The sequence below is a fragment of the Podarcis vaucheri genome (genome assembly GCF_965113315.1).
Source record: "Podarcis vaucheri genome assembly, chromosome: 4".
NCBI lineage: Eukaryota > Metazoa > Chordata > Lepidosauria > Squamata > Lacertidae > Podarcis > Podarcis vaucheri.
Window position 1 is genome coordinate 3093664 of NC_138762.1, and position 19108 is coordinate 3112771.

General features: G+C 43.5%; 3 protein-coding genes across 4 annotated transcripts in view; 2 read left to right on the forward strand and 1 right to left on the reverse strand.

Annotated features, from left to right (window-relative positions):
• Window positions 1-19108, forward strand: part of LOC309530282 (uncharacterized protein) — a 487095-nt gene that overhangs the window by 408240 nt on the left and 59747 nt on the right. The window lies entirely within an intron of this gene.
• Window positions 1-19108, reverse strand: part of LOC309530352 (uncharacterized protein) — a 302362-nt gene that overhangs the window by 31006 nt on the left and 252248 nt on the right. The gene's annotated exons all lie outside the window — the stretch shown is intronic.
• LOC309530305 (uncharacterized protein) lies at window positions 138-18489 on the forward strand. Of its 2 annotated transcripts, XM_082219108.1 has the most exons (5): window positions 138-640; window positions 843-924; window positions 2232-2314; window positions 12530-12656; window positions 16217-18489. In XM_082219108.1, exons 1-5 carry the CDS (start codon window positions 224-226, stop codon window positions 18379-18381), a joined length of 2874 nt encoding a protein of 957 aa, XP_082075234.1. In that variant the 5' UTR covers window positions 138-223; the 3' UTR covers window positions 18382-18489. The 2 variants fall into 2 exon arrangements, with proteins under 2 accessions (XP_082075234.1, XP_082075235.1); XM_082219109.1 differs by lacking the exons at window positions 138-640; window positions 843-924; window positions 2232-2314 and adding an exon at window positions 2342-2822.

The window sequence follows — 19108 nt, forward strand, 5'->3', positions numbered from 1 at the left end:
GATAGCTCATGGACTGGAATGCGGTGCAGTCCAGCCCTAGTTCCCAGCAAGACGCATCCATGCTTGCTCAGGGAATCTTTTTCTTCTACTGACCTACAAATTCTGTAACAGAACAATGTATTTGCTTTGTAGGATTTGCTAGAGCTTTTCATTCAGACAGACAGAACTTGGCAGAAGACCAAAAGGTTCCTTCCGATCTCTCACAGGCTTCCTGAGAGCACAGATGGATGAGCAAGACTCAGCTGGCCCTGAAGCAGGAAGAGGCCATGACATCCAAACTGGGAGCAGTGGGGGATTCTGGGAAAACCCAGTGCAGAAGATCCTGGGTGAGGAGGACACCCTCCGCTCAGAGGTGCAGAGCCAGCAGTTGAGGCAGTTCTGCTGCCAGGAGGCCAAAGGACCCCGAGAGGTTTGCAGCCGACTCTACCACCTTGACCATCAGTGGCTGAAGCCAGAAAGGCACACGAAAGCTGAGATGCTGGACCTGGTGATCTTGGAGCAGTTCCTGGCTGTCCTTCCACCGGAGATGGAGAGCTGGGTGAGGGACTGTGGAGCGGAGACCAGTTCCCAAGCGGTGGCCCTGTCCGAAGGTTTCCTCCTGAGTCAGGCAGAGGAGAGAAAGCAGGCAGAGAGAAAGCAGGTGAGAGAGACTTTCCTCTGGATACTCCCAAGGGGCTCCAAACAGGACGGAGAACATCCCATAATGCTCTACTGTTGGCCCATCTGTTTTCTGGGAAGGCATCCATGGAATGAGATGTAACAGCCTGAATGTTTTTGTCTTTGTCATTCTTTTACTAATATTTCTCCCCATTCTCTGTTTTGAATCCTTGTTTCTTTTTCAGGGAATGGATCTCTTTGCAGAAATGGACCTGGATTCCTGTGAGGCAGAGAGGCCTCCGTTGGACACCAGAGAGAGGCCACTGGGTAAGGAGGAAGGTGGTTTTTCTCCACTGGTGTCATTCTGTTGGTTTTCCAACTCATCTGAGGGTTCTTTGTCACGGCTAAAAATTGGCAGCTGTTTCTTTAATGCTTAAAAAGCTGGGTCAGCGGCGTGCACCAGGTTGTATATATAGAGTGAGAAATGTTAGTTTGGGTTGGGTTGGTTGGTTGGTGAAAGCTGGTAGTGTTGATGTGTGTGTGAGATTTTGACCAGCTTCGGCCCATCTGAAGCTGATACAGGCTCGTCTTATCTTGAGCCCAAGCAGAGTAGTCCACACAGCAGAAGGATAAGCAGTATGTGCCACATTCTCAACTTTATTTCCACTCTATGCTGAGAGAATACAAACATGCATCTTGCCTCTGTGAGAGCAGAGAAGCAACCTGTCTCTCTAACAAAGAAACCGAGAGAAGAGTGAAAAACAGCAAACCAGTGTACGTCACATCCAGTCTCCCATTCCTGTGGGAATCCAACAGTAACTTGGAGTGTGGAATGCAAAACAATGTCTTGTGACATACATTTGCTGTTCAGTGAGGAAGCAGAAACCAACAGTGTGTACAGTTGGTCAGTTGCTTTTGTGTACAGTTGGTCAGTCGCTTTTGCAGAAAGGCTTTTAAGAATAAAAGCAGAAAGTACTCTGCAAGGATACTCTTCTCGTGGACTCTTTTATGCCAACAAGGGTCCGAGGACCAGGCTGAGGCAACAAAGGGAGGTCAGAACCCCCCCCCTTTTTTACAAACACTGACAGGTTATGGGCCCAGTGTTTCTGAGCTTGTGCAGAGTGCAAAACGACTGACAGCATCTGAGCAGGGAGCTGGTGAGTCCTGGTGGTGTATGGAGCCAGTGGCTGTGCGTTGGAGCAGTTGGTGGCAAGCTGTAACTGTCTGCAGTGACGCTGGGGCAGCTAGGATCTGAGGATCAGGAAAGCACTCAGCATCGGCTACTGGAACAGTCTGAACTCCTAGAGGACCACAGTAGGCGACTCACAGACCAGCTACACCAGTACTCTGCAAGGATACTCTTCTCGGGGACTCTTTTATGCCAACAGAACCTTTTTTTTAAATAAACACTGATATTCTTTTCATCTTCTTTTGCGGGGAGGCAGTTGGGAACAAGGGTCCAGAGGAGGGGAGATGGGTTTCTGCACATCTAACATATGAAATGGGCACAAACATCCAAATGCTCTCAGTAGGTAAGTCCTTCTCAAAGGCCCATCTGTTGTTAGAGATGCCCTGTTTCCCCTGTGAGAGAAGCAGGCACTCCTGGCGTCCTGTTTACATTTTTTCTCTTGCAGGTGACAGAATGATGCCAGCAAGACCTCCTGATCCGCCTTCTCATGGGGGCAGAAGGGAAGCAGCGGCTGTGGAACCAGATCAGGTCAGGGGAAGCTGCCTTGTGGGGACAGAGGCTGAGGGATGGAGCAATATCATGGACTGGTTGGGCACAGAGGAATGGTGGGAGGAAGCAGCTGGGGAACCAGGAAGGGAAGATGGCTCAGAGCCCAAGGAGTGGAGGTGGAGGAAGGATGAGTGATCAGAGGGAGAAGCCTGGGAAGAGGAGATGTCAGAAGCTAAAGGGGTAACAGGGCTTAGTGAGCTGGGAGACTCTGTGGCAGAATGCAGTGCAGAATCAGAGGCAGAAGAGGAAGGAGGCGAGTGGGAGAGGGAAGTCGAGAGGCAGAGGTGAGTCAGGAGAAGGAGGAGCCATCGGTGGCTCCCTCTCCTTCTGCCAGAAGCCACCCTCCCTGCTTGTCTCTCAGAGCCAGGAAACCCCCTGCGTTGCAGGAATCTCTGCTAGATTATGCAAACTTACAGACCCTCTGGGAATGAGCTGCTGTTCTCATGAGGCCCGAAACTCAGCCAAGTCTGTGAATACCGTGTTTTTGGTAAGAAAGTGTGAACTCCAGCTGTGTACTGTGGGATTTCCTACCCATAGAACTCTGACACCAGCCTTCTGAATTTTGTCAGTAGGATTCATCTGTAGTTGCAGTTTTCATGGAATCCTGGAGTTGAAAGGGACCCCAAGGGTCATCAAGTCCAACCCCCTGCGTTGCTAGATCATCCAAGACAGATGGCCATCCAAAATTGTTGTTGTTGTTTAGTTGTTTAGTCGTGTCCGACTCTTCGTGACCCCATGGACCAGAGCACGCCAGGCACTCCTGTCTTCCACTGCCTCCCACAGTTTGATCAGACTCATGTTTGTAGCTTCGAGAACACTGTCCAACCATCTCATTCTCTGTCGTCCCCTTCTCCTTGTACCCTCCATCTTTCCCAACAACAGGGTCTTTTCCAGGGAGTCTTCTCTTCTCATGAGGTGGCCAAAGTATTGGAGCCTCAACTTCACAGTCTGTCCTTCCGGTGAGCACTCAGGGCTAATTTCTTTAAGAATGGATACGTTTGATCTTCTTGCAGTCCATGGGACTCTCAAGAGTCTCCTCCAGCACCATAACTCAAAAGCATCAATTCTTTGGCGATCAGCCTTCTTTATGGTCCGGCTCTCACTTCCATACATCACTACTGGGAAGACCGTGGCTTTAACTATACGGACCTTTGTTGGTAAGGTGATGTCTCTGCTTTAAAAAAAAAAAAAATTATTGGTTTTACAACATTTTTTAAACAATACAAACAAATAAAAAGACAAACAAACATGTATAATTTCATAACCTTTTTTTCATAACCCTCATTTATCGGACTCCCCCATACCTCCCATTTCTGCATCCCAATTTCCAAAATTATTTCAGCAGCTTCTAAGTAATTTTATCAAATATGTGTCCTCTTAGTCTTTTCTTCAACTTAATCTTATGTCACTGTAATCCCTTTTTCTTTCTCAACACCTCAACATTTTAGCATTCATCAATTTTATAATAGTTCTTAAGATAAACTTTGAATTTCTTCCAATCCTCTTCCGCCGTCTCTTTCCTCTGATCACGGATTCTGCCAGTCGTCTCAGCCAGTGTCATATAGTCCATCACTTTCATCTGCCATTCTTCCAAGGTGGGTAGATCTTGTGTCTTCCAATACTTTGCGATAAGTATTCTTGCTGCTGTCGTAGCACACATAAAGAAAGTTCTATCTTTCTTTAGCACCAATTGGCCGACAATGCGCAAGAGAAAGGCCTCTGGTTTCTTAGGGAAGGTACATTTAAATACTTTTTTCATTTCATTATATATCATCTCCCAGAAGGCCTTAATCTTTGGGCACGTCCACCAAAGGTGGTAGAAAGTACCTTCAGATTCTTTACATTTCCAGCACTTGTTATCAGGCAAATAGTAAATCTTTGCTAGCTTGACTGGGGTCGTGTACCACCTATAGATCATTTTCATAATATTTTCCTTTAAAGCATTGCATGCCGTGAATTTTATCCCGGTGTTCCACAACCATTCCCAGTCAGCAAACATAATGTTATGACCAGTGTCCTGTGCCCACTTAATCATAGCTGATTTAACTGTTTCGTCTTGTGTATTCCATTTCAGCAGCAAATTATACATTCTTGACAAGTTCTTAGTATTGGGTTTTAACAGTTCAGTTTCTAATTTTGATTTCTCCACCTGGAAGCCAATTTTCCTGTCCTGTTTGTAAACCTCCATTATTTGATAATAATGGAGCCAATCTCGTACTTTGGGTTTCAATTTCTCATGACTCTGTAACTTCAATTTATCTCCATCTTGTTCCAAAATTTCCCAATACTTTGGCCATTCGGCCTCCATATTGAGTTTTTTCAATGCCTTAGCCTCCAAGGGTGACAACCATCTAGGGGTTTTGTTTTCCAACAAGTCATTGTATCTTATCCAAACATTATATAATGCTTTTCTAACAATATGGTTTTTGAAAGCCCTATGCACTTTAATTTTATCATACCATAAGTATGCATGCCAACCAAATGTGTTATTGAAACCTTCTAAATCCAAGATATCTGTATTCTCGAGGAGCATCCACTCTTTCAGCCAGCTAAACGCTGCTGCTTCGTAGTACAATTTTAAGTCCGGCAGGGCAAATCCCCCTCTTTCTTTTACATCTGTCACTATTTTAAATTTTATTCTGGGCTTTTTGCCCTGCCAGACAAATTTCGAAATGTCTTTCTGCCACCTCTTGAAACAGTCCATCTTGTCAAGAATCTGCAAGGTTTGAAACAAAAATAACATTCTAGGCAGTACATTCATCTTGATAACTGCAATTCGGCCTAACATTGACAATTTCAAATTTGACCATATTTCTAGATCTTTTTTGATTTCTGACCAACATTTTTCATAATTGTCTTTATACAAGTTCAAGTTTTTAGATGTCAGATGAACCCCTAGGTATTTCACCTTCTTAACCACTGTCAAACCTGTTTCATTCTGGAATTTCTCCCTCTCCATACCTGTCAATTTCCCCCCCAAAACTTTAGTCTTTTGTTTATTCAATTTAAATCCGGCCACCTGACCAAATTCTTGAATTATCTCCAACACCCTTTTTGTACTAGTATCTGGCTCTTGTAAAGTAAGTACCAAATCATCTGCAAAAGCTCTTAACTTGTAATGTTTTGCTCCGACCTGTACACCTTTAACCTGCTGGTCATCTCTAATCATATTTAGCAACACCTCCAGAACCGAGATAAAAAGTAGTGGGGAAATTGGGCACCCCTGTCGTGTCCCTTTTTCTATCTTAAGTTCTTCAGTTATCACATTATTTACAATCAACTTAGCTTTTTGTTCAGAATATATCGCACCCATACCATTCTCGAATCCTTGGCCTACCCCCATCCCATGAAGATTCTTTTTCATAAAACTCCAAGAAATATTGTCAAAGGCTTTCTCCGCGTCCACAAATATCAGTACTGCTTTAGTGTTTATATTCACCTCCAATACTTCCAAAATGTCTATTATGTTCCTCACATTATCTGATAAACGCCTTTTTGGGAGAAAGCCTGCTTGGTCCTTGTGAATCTTCTCCATCAACACTCTTTTCAATCTTTTTGCCAAAATGTCTGCAAAAATTTTGTAATCCACATTGAGTAATGATATTGGGCGGTAGTTCTTAAGCTGAGTCTTTTCAGTCTCTGTCTTTGGTATGAGTGTAATATAAGCTTCTTTCCACGATTCTGGCGCCCCTTTCCCCTCCAAAATCTCGTTGCAGACTTCCTTTAACGGTTGTACCAACCACTCCTTCAAAGCTTTATAGTATCTGGAAGTCAGTCCATCTGGTCCTGGAGATTTGCCCAATTGCATGTTCTGAATGGCACCTTCTATCTCTTGTTCTGTTATTCTTTGATTTAGATCCACCTTACTTTGATAAGAGATTTTTTGTAATCCATATTTTTTAAGGAATTCATCTATATCCTCTTCGTTCTGCGGTCCTTGTGAATATATTTTTTTTAAAATAGCTCAAGAAACAGTTTCTAATCTCGTTGGGTTTAGTTATATTCTTTCCATCCACTTCTAGATTTGTAACTGTATTTAGTTTCTGTCTTTTCTTCAATTGCCAAGCCAGAAGTTTGCCACATTTATCCGCAGATTCAAATGTCTTTTGTCTCATTTGCTTTATCTTCCACTCAATCTCTTGATTCATCAATTCCATATATTGTGTCTGATATAGCTTAATCTCTCAAAATCTCCTGGGACTTTGGTTTTGATCTCAATTTCTTCTCTCCTTCTTTTATCTTTTCCAAGATCTTTTCCTTCTTCTCATTTTGCTTTCTCTTTTTTACCGAATTTTGTTGAATTAGGAATCCTCGCATCACAGCTTTACTTGCGTCCCAGATCACTCTTTTTTCTACATCAGTTTTTAGGTTTATTTCAAAATAGTCCTTTAAGGTTTTTTGGGCCTTTCTGTGGATCTCCTCATCTCGAAACAGGGTGTCATTCATTCTCCATCTGAATTGACCAGTTGTTGTAAGTTTCATTTCCATCTTCACGGCGTTATGGTCAGAGCAAGTCTTTGGGCAGATTTCTATCTTCTTGATCTTTGGAGCCAGCCCACTAGTAATCCAGATTTGGTCGATTCTGGTCCAGGTCATCATTGCTTGAGAGAAGAAAGTTCCCTCTCTTTCGAGAGGGTTCCTTGTTCTCCAAATATCTATCAAGTCCATATTTTCAGTCATTTCAAAGAAGGTCTTCAGAAGTCTCCCTTCCTTAGAGATTGTCTGTCTTTGTGCCTTGTCCATATTTGTAGAAACCACACCATTCATATCTCCCATGATTACTACATTGTAGTCCAAATAGTCTTTCAGAGTTTCATGCAGCTTCTTAAAAAATTCCGCCTTCCCTTCATTTGGTGCATAAATTCTGACTATTAACAATTTTTCTCCTTGTATTTGTATTTCAATTGCCAGGTATCTTCCTTGTTCATCTTTAAACATCATTTTTGGGGCCAATTTCTCTTTTGCATAAATCACCACTCCTCTTTTCTTAACTTTATCCGATGAGATGAATTCTTGTCCTAGTCTTTTATTTATAAGTAATTTCCTGTGTACCGTGGTCACATGAGTTTCTTGTAAACAAATCAAATCCAATTGTTCTCTTTTCAAAATATGAAAAACTTGGCGTCTTTTCGTAGGCATGTTCAGCCCATTACAATTCCAACTAAGGAATTGCAGGGCCATCTTGTTATTTAGCATTCACTCCTCCTACCGCTCCAAGTTGCTGCTCTTCCTCTGATGGTGGTTTAAGTCCAAATGATAGATTCAGGATGTCTACAGCTCCTTTTACCTCTGAGGTTGGGTCTACCGTTCCCTTCTGCAGATCCTCGTGGTTTTTCTCCAAAAACTTCTCTTTGTCTTGAATTGTTTTTATTTTCACCTTCTTTCCCTTGTAGTTGAAGGACAGTCCTTGTGGGAACTCCCACCTAAAAAGTATATTGTTCCTTTTCAGCAGGTAGACCAGATCTTTGTAGAAGGTTCTCACCTCCAGAATATATTTAGGAATGTCCTTGAAGATTTGTATATGGGGATTTTCAATTTCCAAGGCCTTTTGGTAATGTAGTTTTAATATTTTGTCCCTTTCTTCCTTGGATCTAAAAGTAATCAGGCAATCCCTCGGAGTCTTTATGTTCTGTCTCCTGCCCAATCTAAATGCTGTTGTGATCTTAAATTCTTCCTCCTGCAATTCTTCCTGCCAAAAGTCAGAAAACTCTTGTGTGAGAAACTCCACGAGGCTGTCCCCTTCACTTTCAGGAACTAATCTTAATTTCAAGTTTCTCTCCTTTCTCTGTAATTCCAGCAAAGACAAGGCCGCATCATGTTCATATACTTTTTTGGAGATCGGTTCTAATTTTTCCTGTGTCTCTTCACAATATTTCTGGCGTCCTCTGCAATTTTACGTGTTGCAGAGTTTTCTTCAATCAGTTTATTTATAGATTCCTTATTAGAAGTCACACTTTTCGTATTCAAGTCCAACCTTGCTGTTAGTTCTGTTAATTTTTGTGAATTTTCTGTACTCTGCTTTGTCAAAGCTTCTAAAGATTGATTTATCTTGAGTAACGCCTGTGTCATTGAATCCATGGAAACAGCTGTCACTTTTTCTTGCCCAGCTGCTCCTGTCGGTGTTAGGCTTGATATTGAGCCTCTTTTCTTTTGTTGTTGTTGTTTTGCTTTAGCTCTAGTGGTTATCTCATCCGCTGGGCCGCTCATGTCCCAAGGACGTTCTCACAGGAGCAGTTCCCTGATGGAAAATCCCACTGTCTTAATCTGTTGCTTTGCAACTGTTACTTCTCAACCCTCTAGAGGGAGCAAAACAAAATGTCCAAGTGAAGGAAACACAGAACTAAGAACAAAGAAACCAGGAAACTTCAATATAAATGCTGCAACACTTTTTCTATGTAGTTTCTCTGTCAACACAGTTCAATATGTTGTGGCAGCAAAGCCCCAAAACTTTGTATCAGGTAGAATATCAACTATGTAGCTTTGTAACAAGTTTCTAAAATCAGTTCTCTGTCCTGGTGTCTTATTTTGGCAGTCCGTTTCAGGGGATTAAGACAGCGGAAAACTTTTCTCTTTCAAATAGGTCATGCAGGTTAATAAAGTTGCTTTTTCTCCCCTCTGCCCCTGCTTGCTAGAGAGGAGGTTCGTGTCCGATGCCAGGCTTAAACAGTCCTACAGTATTTTCATTCAGATGCAGCTTTATATTTTCGTTGCTTTATCTGTCATGCAGTCGGGGGAAGGCAGACTTCCTTAATTTTAACCTTCCCCGTTTCCGGCCAAATTTCAGATTTTTAAATTTTTAAAGTCCAGATAATCGTTCAATCCTACTCACGGGTTTTTCGATCCAATTTCAATTTACAGGAAGGAATCAGCGCTCTCTGTTCATGGCGACACGGCTTCGCTCCGCGAGCGGGGTTGCGACTCTCAGCACCGCGCTCTCCCGATGCCGTTCCGGAGCCTTTAAAAAGGCTCTTTCGCAGTAAGGGGGCGCTTCTGGTGCCCACCGAGTCTCCTTGTTCACAGGCTTCCGCGCCTGTGATTTTAGGGGTCCCCCGCTTGATTTTAGGGGTCCCCCGCTTGGACTCGCGAAGCAGTCCTCCTCCGGAGCTCGGAGGGAGGACCGCCATTAAACGCTGGCGCCGACCGGATGTCCCGATGTCTCTGCTTTTTAAGATGCTGTCTAGGTATGCCATCACCTTTCTCCCAAGGAGCAGGCGTCTTTTAATTTTGTGACTGCTGTCACCATCTGCAGTGATCATGGAGCCCAAGAAAATAAAAGCTCTTACTGCTTCCATTTCTTCCCCTTCTATTTGCCAGGAGGTGATGGGACCAGTGGCCATGATATTCGCTTTTCTGATGTTGAGCTTCAGACCATATTTTGTGCTCTCCTCTTTCACCCTCATTAAAAGGTTCTTTAATTCCTCTTCACTTTCTGCCATCAAGGTTGTGTCATCTGTATATCTGAGGTTGTTGATATTTCTTCCGGCGATCTTAATTCCGGCTTGGGATTCATCCAGCCCAGCCTTTCGCATGATGAATTCTGCATATAAGTTAAATAAGCAGGGGGACAATATACAGCCTTGTCGTACTCCTTTCCCAATTTTGAACCAATCAGTTGTTCCATATCCAGTTCTAACTGTAGATGAGGTGATCAGGCACTCCCATTTCTTTAAGAACTTGCCATAGTTTGCTGTGGTCGACACAGTCAAAGGCTTTTGCATAGTCAATGAAGCAGAAGTAGATGTCTTTCTGGAACTCTCTAGCTTTCTCCATAATCCAGCGCATGTTTGCAATTTGGTCTCTGGTTCCTCTGCCTCTTCTAAATCCAGCTTGCACTTCTGGGAGTTCTCGGTCCACATACTGCTTGAGCCTGCCTTGTAGAATTTTAAGCATAACCTTGCTAGCGTGTGAAATGAGTGCAATTGTGCGGTAGTTGGAGCATTCTTTGGCACTGCCCTTCTTTGGGATTGGGATGTAGACTGATCTTGCCACCTCTTCTTGATGTCTTCTGCTTCTGATAGGTCCTTTCTACTTTTGTCTTTTATTATGAAAATCTTTGTACAAAATGTTCCTTTCATATCTCCAATTTTCTTGAACAGATTTCTGGTTTTTCCCATTCTATTGTTTTCCTCTATTTCTTTGCATTGCTTGTTTAAGGAGGCCTTCTTGTCTCTCCTTGCTATTCTTTGGAAATCTGCATTCAGTTTCCTGTATCTTTCACTATCTCCCTCGCATTTTGCTTGCCTTCTCTCCCCCGCTATTTGTAAGGCCTCGTTGGACAGCCACTTTGCTTTCTTGCATTTCCTTTTCATTGGGATGGTTTTAGTTGCTGCCTCTTGTATAATGTTACGAGCCTCCATCCATAGTTCTTCAGGCACTCTATCCACCAAATCTAAATCCTTAAACCTGTTCCTCACTTCCACTATGTATTCATAAGGGATTTGGGATTTGATTTAGATTGTATCTTACCGGCCCAGTGGTTTTTCCTACTTCCTTCAGTTTAAGCTTGAATTTTGCTATAAGAAGCTGATGATCTGAACCACAGTCAGCTCCAGGTCTTGTTTTTGCTGACTGTATAGAGCTTCTCCATCTTTGGCTGCAGAGAATATAATCAATCTGATTTCGATGCTGCCCATCTGGTGATGTCCATGTGTAGAGTCGTCTCTTGTGTTGTTGGAAAAGAGTGTTTGTGATGACCAGCTTGTTCTCTTGGCAGAACTCTATTAGCCTTTGCCCTGCTTCGTTTTGAACTCCAAGGCCAAACTTGCCAGTTGTTCCTTTTATCTCTTGACTCCCTACTTTAGCATTCCAATCCCCTATAATGAGAAGAACATCCCTCTTTGGTGTCATTTCTATAAGGTGTTTTAAGTCTTCATAGAATTGGTCATTTTCAGTTTCTTCAGCACCAGTGGTTGGTGCATAAACTTGGATTACTGTGATGTTAAAAGGTCTGCCTTGTATTCGTATCGAGATCATTCTATCATTTTTGAGATTGCATCCTAGTACAGCTTTTGCCACTCTTTTGTTGACTCTAAGGGCCACTCCATTTCTTTTACAGGATTCTTGCCCACAGTAGTAGATGTGATGGTCATCCGAACTGAATTCGCCCATTCCCATCCATTTTAGTTCACTGATGCCCAGGATGTCAATATTTATTCTTGCCATCTCATTTTTGACCACATCCAACTTACCAAGGTTCATGGTTCTTACATTCCAGGTTCCTATGCAATATTTTTCTTTACAGCATTGGACTTTCCTTTCGCTTCCAGGCATATCCGCAACTGAGCATCCTTTCGGCTTTGGCCCAGCCGCTTCATCAGCTCTGAATCTACTTGTACTTGTCCTCCGCTCTTCCTCAGTAGCATGTTGGACGCCTTCCGACCTGAGGGGCTCATCTTCCAGCGTCATAACTTTTATATGCCTGTTGTCTTTGTCCATGGAGTTTTCTTGGCAGGGATACTGGAGTGGCTTACCGGTTCCTGCTCCAGGTGGATCACGTTTGGTCAAAACTCTCCACTATGACCTGTCCATCTTGGGTGGCCCTGCACCACATAGCTCATAGCTTCTCTGAGTTATTCAAGCCCCTTCGCCACGGCAAGGCAGTGATTCATGAAGGGGGCCATCCAAAATAGGCTTATCTTAATTCTAGACTGATCACTGAATGGAAAAATTGGTTTCTAAGCAGTGGACAAATGAGAACAAATAGTGGCCTGGATTCACCTAACCAGCGCCATCCGCTGGAAAATGGAGCCTGCCCCCCATTCCTCCCCCCCTCCATGCCCCCATGAACCCCTTGAATTTGGCCCTAGGGCATTGGGAGGGAACCTCCCCAGAACAACTCACGAGGAGAGGAGAAAGTGGATCCTTCCATCGGGGAAACTGGAATGCTTGCGTAGGCAGAGTGACTTGAAAACCACAAGGTGGAGTACCACCTATTTGCACAAAGACGGATACCCATAATTAAAAGGCAGAATAAAATAAGCATCCATAAATAAAATGTGCAGCTAGCAATCCTATTGAAACAACACCGCAACCCAGCCAGATGGGCGGGGTATAAATAATAAATTATTATTATTATTATTATTATTATTATTATTATTATTATTATTATTATTTACAGGAAGGAAACAACAGAGCATTGTGTAGCAGATCATATTTCTGCTGTCTCAGAGGAGGACATTTCCCTTTTTCTTTTAGGGTCCAGTCTGCTTGGAAGATGTCACCATTCGTTTCACGGACGAGGAGTGGGCGTTCCTGGATCCTGACCAGAGAGCTCTGCATAAGGACGTCATGGAGGAGACTCGTGGGATCGTGGCCTCTCTTGGTAAGGCTCCCTGTGGGATCATCATATCAGCCTGGAAATTCAAAACATACCTCTATGGAACCAACCTCATATATTTTCACAGAGCTCAACAGTGCCCCCTATAACACCTGGGAACCTAACACCCCCACAATAAACAGTAACTTACCGTTTTTTCTTTGAACAATCTTCCTCAAATTATTCCTTTTCCTACCACGATCAGGCTGGTCTGAACTGCCCAGGCCATCTTAAATGTCAGCTTCAGAATTGTTAGGAAAGATAAGTTGTGAGCTTTAGAGCTTACAGGGTTAACAGCTCAGAATGTCCTGCATCTGGGGAGGAGCTTTCTCAACATCCAGGAAAGCTGTTTCTTCGTTCTTTCTGACTTTCGTTTTCTGCTGAGACATGGAAGACGCAACGTCTGCATCTTCCGATGGTTTATCTTGCTGTACATACAATAAAGCTTTCTTATTTAGAGGAACAGCAGTGTATTGGACTCTGCAAGCTCACACACACAAGCAGCACTCGCTGTGCCGCTCTGCTACAAGTCCAGGAAATGTGGAGCTTCAGGTTTTCTGTTTTTGTTTTTGCTCCTGTCAGTCTTGGGTTGACCAAAGAAACGACTGACAATGGAGATGGAGGGGATGCCATGGTTGGGCCAAACAAAATTCATCCCAGAGAGCTGTGGAAACGTACCGGACACCACATACGTAGCTTCAGGTTTTCTGGTTTTGTATTTGCTCCTGTCAGTCTTGGGTTGATCAAAAACATTAGGAAGAACTTCCTGACAGTAAGAGCTGTTTGACAGTGGAATTTGCTGCCAAGGAGTGTGGTGGAGTCTCCTTCTTTGTAGGTCTTTAAGCAGAGGCTTGACAACCATATGTCAGGAGTGCTCTGATGGTGTTTCCTGCTTGGCAGGGGGTTGGACTCGATGGCTCTTGTGGTCTCTTCCAACTCTATGATTCTATGAAAGAAATGACTGACAATGGAGATGGAGGGGATGCCATGGTTGGGCCAAACAAAATTCATCCCAGAGAAGAGCTAGACTTATTGAATCTCAGGTAGTAGTAGCAATGATGATGATGATGATGAAGATGGTTTACAAACTTAATCTTTTCCAGAACAGAACTGTTCTCAAATCAATGTAACACTGTAGTAGAATCATAGAATCATAGAGTTGGAAGAGACCACAAGGGCCATCGAGTCCAACCCCCTGCCAAGCAGGAAACACCATCAGAGCACTCCTGACATATGGGTGTCAAGCCTCTGCTTAAAGACCTCCAAAGTAGGAGACTCCACCACACTCCTTGGCAGCAAATTCCACTGTCAAACAGCTCTTACTGTCAGGAAGTTCTTCCTAATGTTTAGGTGGAATCTTCTTTCTTGTAGTTTGGATCCATTGCTCCGTGTCCGCTTCTCTGGAGCAACAGAAAACAACCTTTCTCCCTCCTCTATGTGACATCCTTTTATATATTTGAACATGGCTATCATATCACCCCTTAACCTCCTCTTCTCCAGGCTAAACATGCCCAGCTCCCTTAGCCGTTCCTCATAAGGCATCGTTTCCAGGCCTTTGACCATTTTGGTTGCCCTCCTCTGGACACGTTCCAGTTTGTCAGTGTTCTTCTTGAATTGTGGTGCCCAGAACTGGACACAGTACTCCAGGTGAGGTCTGACCAGAGCAGAATACAGTGGCATTATTACTTCCCTTGATCTAGATGCTATACTCCTATTGATGCAGCCCAGAATTGCATTGGCTTTTTTAGCTGCCACGTCACACTGTTGGCTCATGTCAAGTTTGTGGTCAACCAAGACTCCTAGATCCTTTTCACATGTACTGCTCTCAAGCCAGGTGTCACCCATCTTGTATTTGTGCCTCTCATTTTTTTTGCCCAAGTGCAATACTTTACATTTCTTCCTGTTAAAATTCATCTTGTTTGTTTTGGCCCAGTTCTCTAATCTGTCAAGGTCGTTTTGAAGTGTGATCCTGTCCTCTGGGGTGTTAGCCACCCCTCCCAGTTTGATGTCATCTGCAAATTTGATCAGGATGCCCTTGAGTCCATCATCCAAGTCGTTGATAAAGATGTTGAATAAGACCGGGCCCAAGACAGAACCCTGTGGCACCCCACTAGTCACTCTTCCCCAGGATGAAGAGGAACCATTGATGAGCACTCTTTGGGTTCGGGCAGTCAGCCAGTTACAAATCCAAGCCAGTTACTAATCCAAATAATAATATTTTTTATTTATACCCTGCCCATTTGGCTGGGTTGCCCAAGCCACTCTGGGCGGATTCCAACACATATATAAACATGAAGCATAAATAATAGTCTGATCTATTTATGTAGCCAAAATTGTGAAAACCTTTTGTGAAAAGTATTTCTGAGGTTTGATGGCTCATAACGCCACTTTTGTTGAAGTATAAAATAGAATATATATGTGTGTGTGTGTAATGTTTCCAAGGGGTTGCTCGAGAGCAAGCAGGCAAATATCTCCCTGCTTAGCTGTGAAGCCTTGCTTTTGCTGCCAAAATAAACCTTATCCATCCGGAGCGCCACTCTCCTGTGGCTGACTCAGTCGTTGGCAGAATCCGTGAGTGGGCGGTTCCTAAACTTTCCCCAGCAAAGCAGCTTCTTGACTCCCAGTCTGCACCTCCCCTCTCTGCGCGGATGCTTTCTGCGCAAGGAGGGTGTGGGTAACAGAGGACCCCTCTCCTCCCCACTCTGCCCAGGCAAGTTGTCCTGGCACTGTCTTGCCTCTTCCGACTCCTGCAGCGCCGCTCCACTGGAGGCGTGTTTATTCTGCTCTGTTGAAGAGGAGCTGCTTCCCATGATCCCTGGAGGCTCTCTGTAATCCATTCGGCTTTTCCTCTCTCCCTCCTGAACCGAGGGCAGTTCCCATGCCATGTCATCTTGTATACACCCAGATGATTTTCTTCTGTCATGTAGGGACAGTCTCTCCACTCGTCCATCGTCACTTGCCTTTGTGCACCTTTCCCTGCCTTTACCGGTCTGATTTTATAGTGACTGAGTCTCCTGATACCTCTTCAAAAATATATAATGGCCAGTCTGGTTAAGTTTTTCCTTATCTTTCATCAGTTTCTTCATAACTGTAGCATTGTTCATTAAACAGTCCAATTTTACATCGCTTTCTGGATGACCAGTCAACTCTTTGTGCCATTTCTATAATTTTATTATGTTTTACAAGAACACAAAAAAACCAACCACAAAAAGACACACAGTCAACCTAAGCAAGTTGTGCTTCCTTTTTCTGGTTATTTGGCTATAACATTAGATAGAATATGGGTAAATGAACAATTTCCGTTGATACATAATTGTATGATATTACTCCAAAAGAAGCAGTGTTATGAGCCATCAAACCTCTGAAATACACTTTTCTGCCAAAGTCTTCCACAATTTTGGCCACTACTCTATAGCAAACAAAGCAGCAGTCAACAACTCAACAAAATCTGATAATAAATATGTTGGTTATTGACAAACAACAAAGGTAAGAAACACACACTGAACTCCCTTAATTTCTTCTCCATTTGTTCTTGAGGCTCTAATCCCTTTTTGTCTCCATTGCAGATTATGATGAAATCAAGAACAAAGGTGACCACGATAAAATCCCCAGAGAGGAAAAGCCACGTGAAAATTTGGAGTGTGGAGAAAGCTGCAGTCAGCGCTCCCATTCCACTTCCCATCAACAAAATATCCTTGGAAAGAAACTCTATCAGTGTGTGGAAAGTGGAAAGAGCTTCAGTTCGAGCTCGGATCTCACTAAGCATCAGAGAATTCATACAGGGGAGAAACCCTATCAGTGCATGGAATGTGGAAAGAGCTTCAGTCAGGGCTCCTCTCTCACTAGGCATCAGAGAATTCATACAGGGGAGAAACCTTATCAGTGCGTGGTATGTGGAAAGAGCTTCAGTAGGAGCACCGATCTCACTTCCCATCAGAGAATTCATACAGGGGAGAAACCCTATCAGTTTGCGGAATGTGGAAAGAGCTTCAGTAAGAGCTCCAAACTCACTTCCCATCAAAGAATTCATACTGGGGAGAAACCCTATCAGTGTGTGGAATGTGGAAAGAGCTTCACTTATAGCTCCAAACTCACTTCGCATCAAAGAATTCATACTGGGGAGAAACCCTATCAGTGTGTGGAATGTGGAAAGAGCTTCACTGATAGCTCTAATCTCACTTCCCATCAAAGAATTCATACTGGGGAGAAACCCTATCAGTGTGTGGAATGTGGAAAGAGCTTCAGTCAGAGCTCCAGTCTCACTTCCCATCAAAGAATTCATACTGGGGAGAAACCCTATAAGTGTGTGGAATGTGGAAAGAGCTTCAGTCAGAGCTCCAAACTCACTTCCCATCAAAGAATTCATACTGGGGAGAAACCCTATCAGTGTGTGGAATGTGGAAAGAGCTTCAGAAAGAGTTCCTATCTCACTTCGCATCAAAGAATTCATACAGGGGAGAAACCCTATCAGTGTGTGGAATGTGGAAAGAGCTTCAGTCAGAGCGCGAGTCTCACTTCCCATCAAAGAATTCATACTGGGGAGAAACCCTATCAGTGTGTGGAATGTGGAAAGAGCTTCACTTATAGCTCCAAACTCACTTTGCATCAAAGAATTCATACTGGGGAGAAACCCTATCAGTGTGTGGAATGTGGAAAGAGCTTCAGTCACAGCTCCTCTCTCTCTTCCCATCAAAGAATTCATACTGGGGAGAAACCCTATCAGTGTGTGGAATGTGGAAAGAGCTTCACTGAAAGCTCCACTCTCACTTCGCATCAAAGAATTCATACTGGGGAGAAACCCTATCAGTGTGTGGAATGTGGAAAGAGCTTCGTTCGTAGCTCCAAACTCACTTCCCATCAAAGAATTCATACTGGGGAGAAACCCTATCAGTGTGTGGAATGTGGAAAGAGCTTCAGGAAGAACTCCTCTCTCACTTCCCATCAAAGAATTCATACTGGGGAGAAACCCTATCAGTGTGTGGAATGTGGAAAGAGCTTCAGAAAGAGTTCCTATCTCACTTCGCATCAAAGAATTCATACAGGGGAGAAACCCTATCAGTGTGTGGAATGTGGAAAGAGCTTCAGTCAGAGCGCCAGTCTCACTTCCCATCAAAGAATTCATACAGGGGAGAAACCCTATCAGTGTGTGGAATGTGGAAAGAGCTTCAGTCAGAGCTCCAATCTCACTTTGCATCAAAGAATTCATACAGGGGAGAAACCCTATCAGTGTGTGGAATGTGGAAAGAACTTTCGTCACAGCAACAATCTCACTTCCCATCAAAGAATTCATACAGGGCAGAAACCCTATCAGTGTGTGGAATGTGGAAAGAGCTTCCGTCACAGCCACAATCTCACTTCCCAGCAAAGAATTCATACAGGGCAGAAACCCTATCAGTGTGTGGAATGTGGAAAGAGCTTAAGTCAGAGCTCTGATCTCACTTCCCATCAAAGAATTCATACAGGGGAGAAACCCTATCAGTGTGTGGAATGTGGAAAGAGCTTCAGTCAGAGCTCTGATCTCACTTTCCATCAGAGAATTCATACAGGGGAGAAACCCTATCAGTGTGTGGAATGTGGAAAGAGCTTCAGTACGAGCTCGGATCTCACTAAGCATCAGAGAATTCATTCAGGGGAGAAACCCTATCAGTGTGTGGAATGTGGAAAGAGCTTCACTGAAAGCTCCAATCTCACTTCGCATCAAAGAATTCATACTGGGGAGAAAACATATTAGTGTGTGGAATGTGGAAAGAGCTTCTGGAGGAGCTCCAATCTCACTTTCCATCAAAGAATCTATACAAAGGTCGGAAAAACCATTAAACATGTTTAGGAACCAGACAAATCTCCACCTTTGGCTGATTAACATCGGTTTTGTGTTTTTATCTTGTGTTTTTATGTTGTAACATTCCTGAGACCTGTGGGTGTAGGGACTAGGTACCAACTCTTAAAGCCCATGGGGTCTTTGTCCCCCAATAAAATATCTGAGGGGGCCACGCCCCAGGGTTTCTCCCCCCCCAAACACAACCTTTTATTCTTCCACAACTTGCCATACAATTTCTCTTTGAATTTTCCCTCTATAAATAAATAAATAAATAAATAATGTACACAGGTCACAAGAAAATCAAAATACAAGAAAATACAAAAGTGGACAGGTCCCATATTTGCAGGCCAAACGCAAAAGTTGCTTTGAAGCAGGGTTTCCCATCATCCCTTCCCGTTAGTCCTGCTAGCTAGGGATGATGGGAGTTGTAGTCCCAAAACAGCTGGAGACCCATGTTTGCTCTAAAGGGAAGGAAGGCTGGCCCTGTGACACCCTCTGCTGGCTAAATGAAATTTATAGATCACAAAGCTGAAGTTTATCGGCACTTGAACCTCTAAGGAGCTTCTAGGTGTTTTCTGCACCACCTAGAGTACCCACAGAATTGTGGCTTCTACTGGCAACACACATAGGAGAACAAATG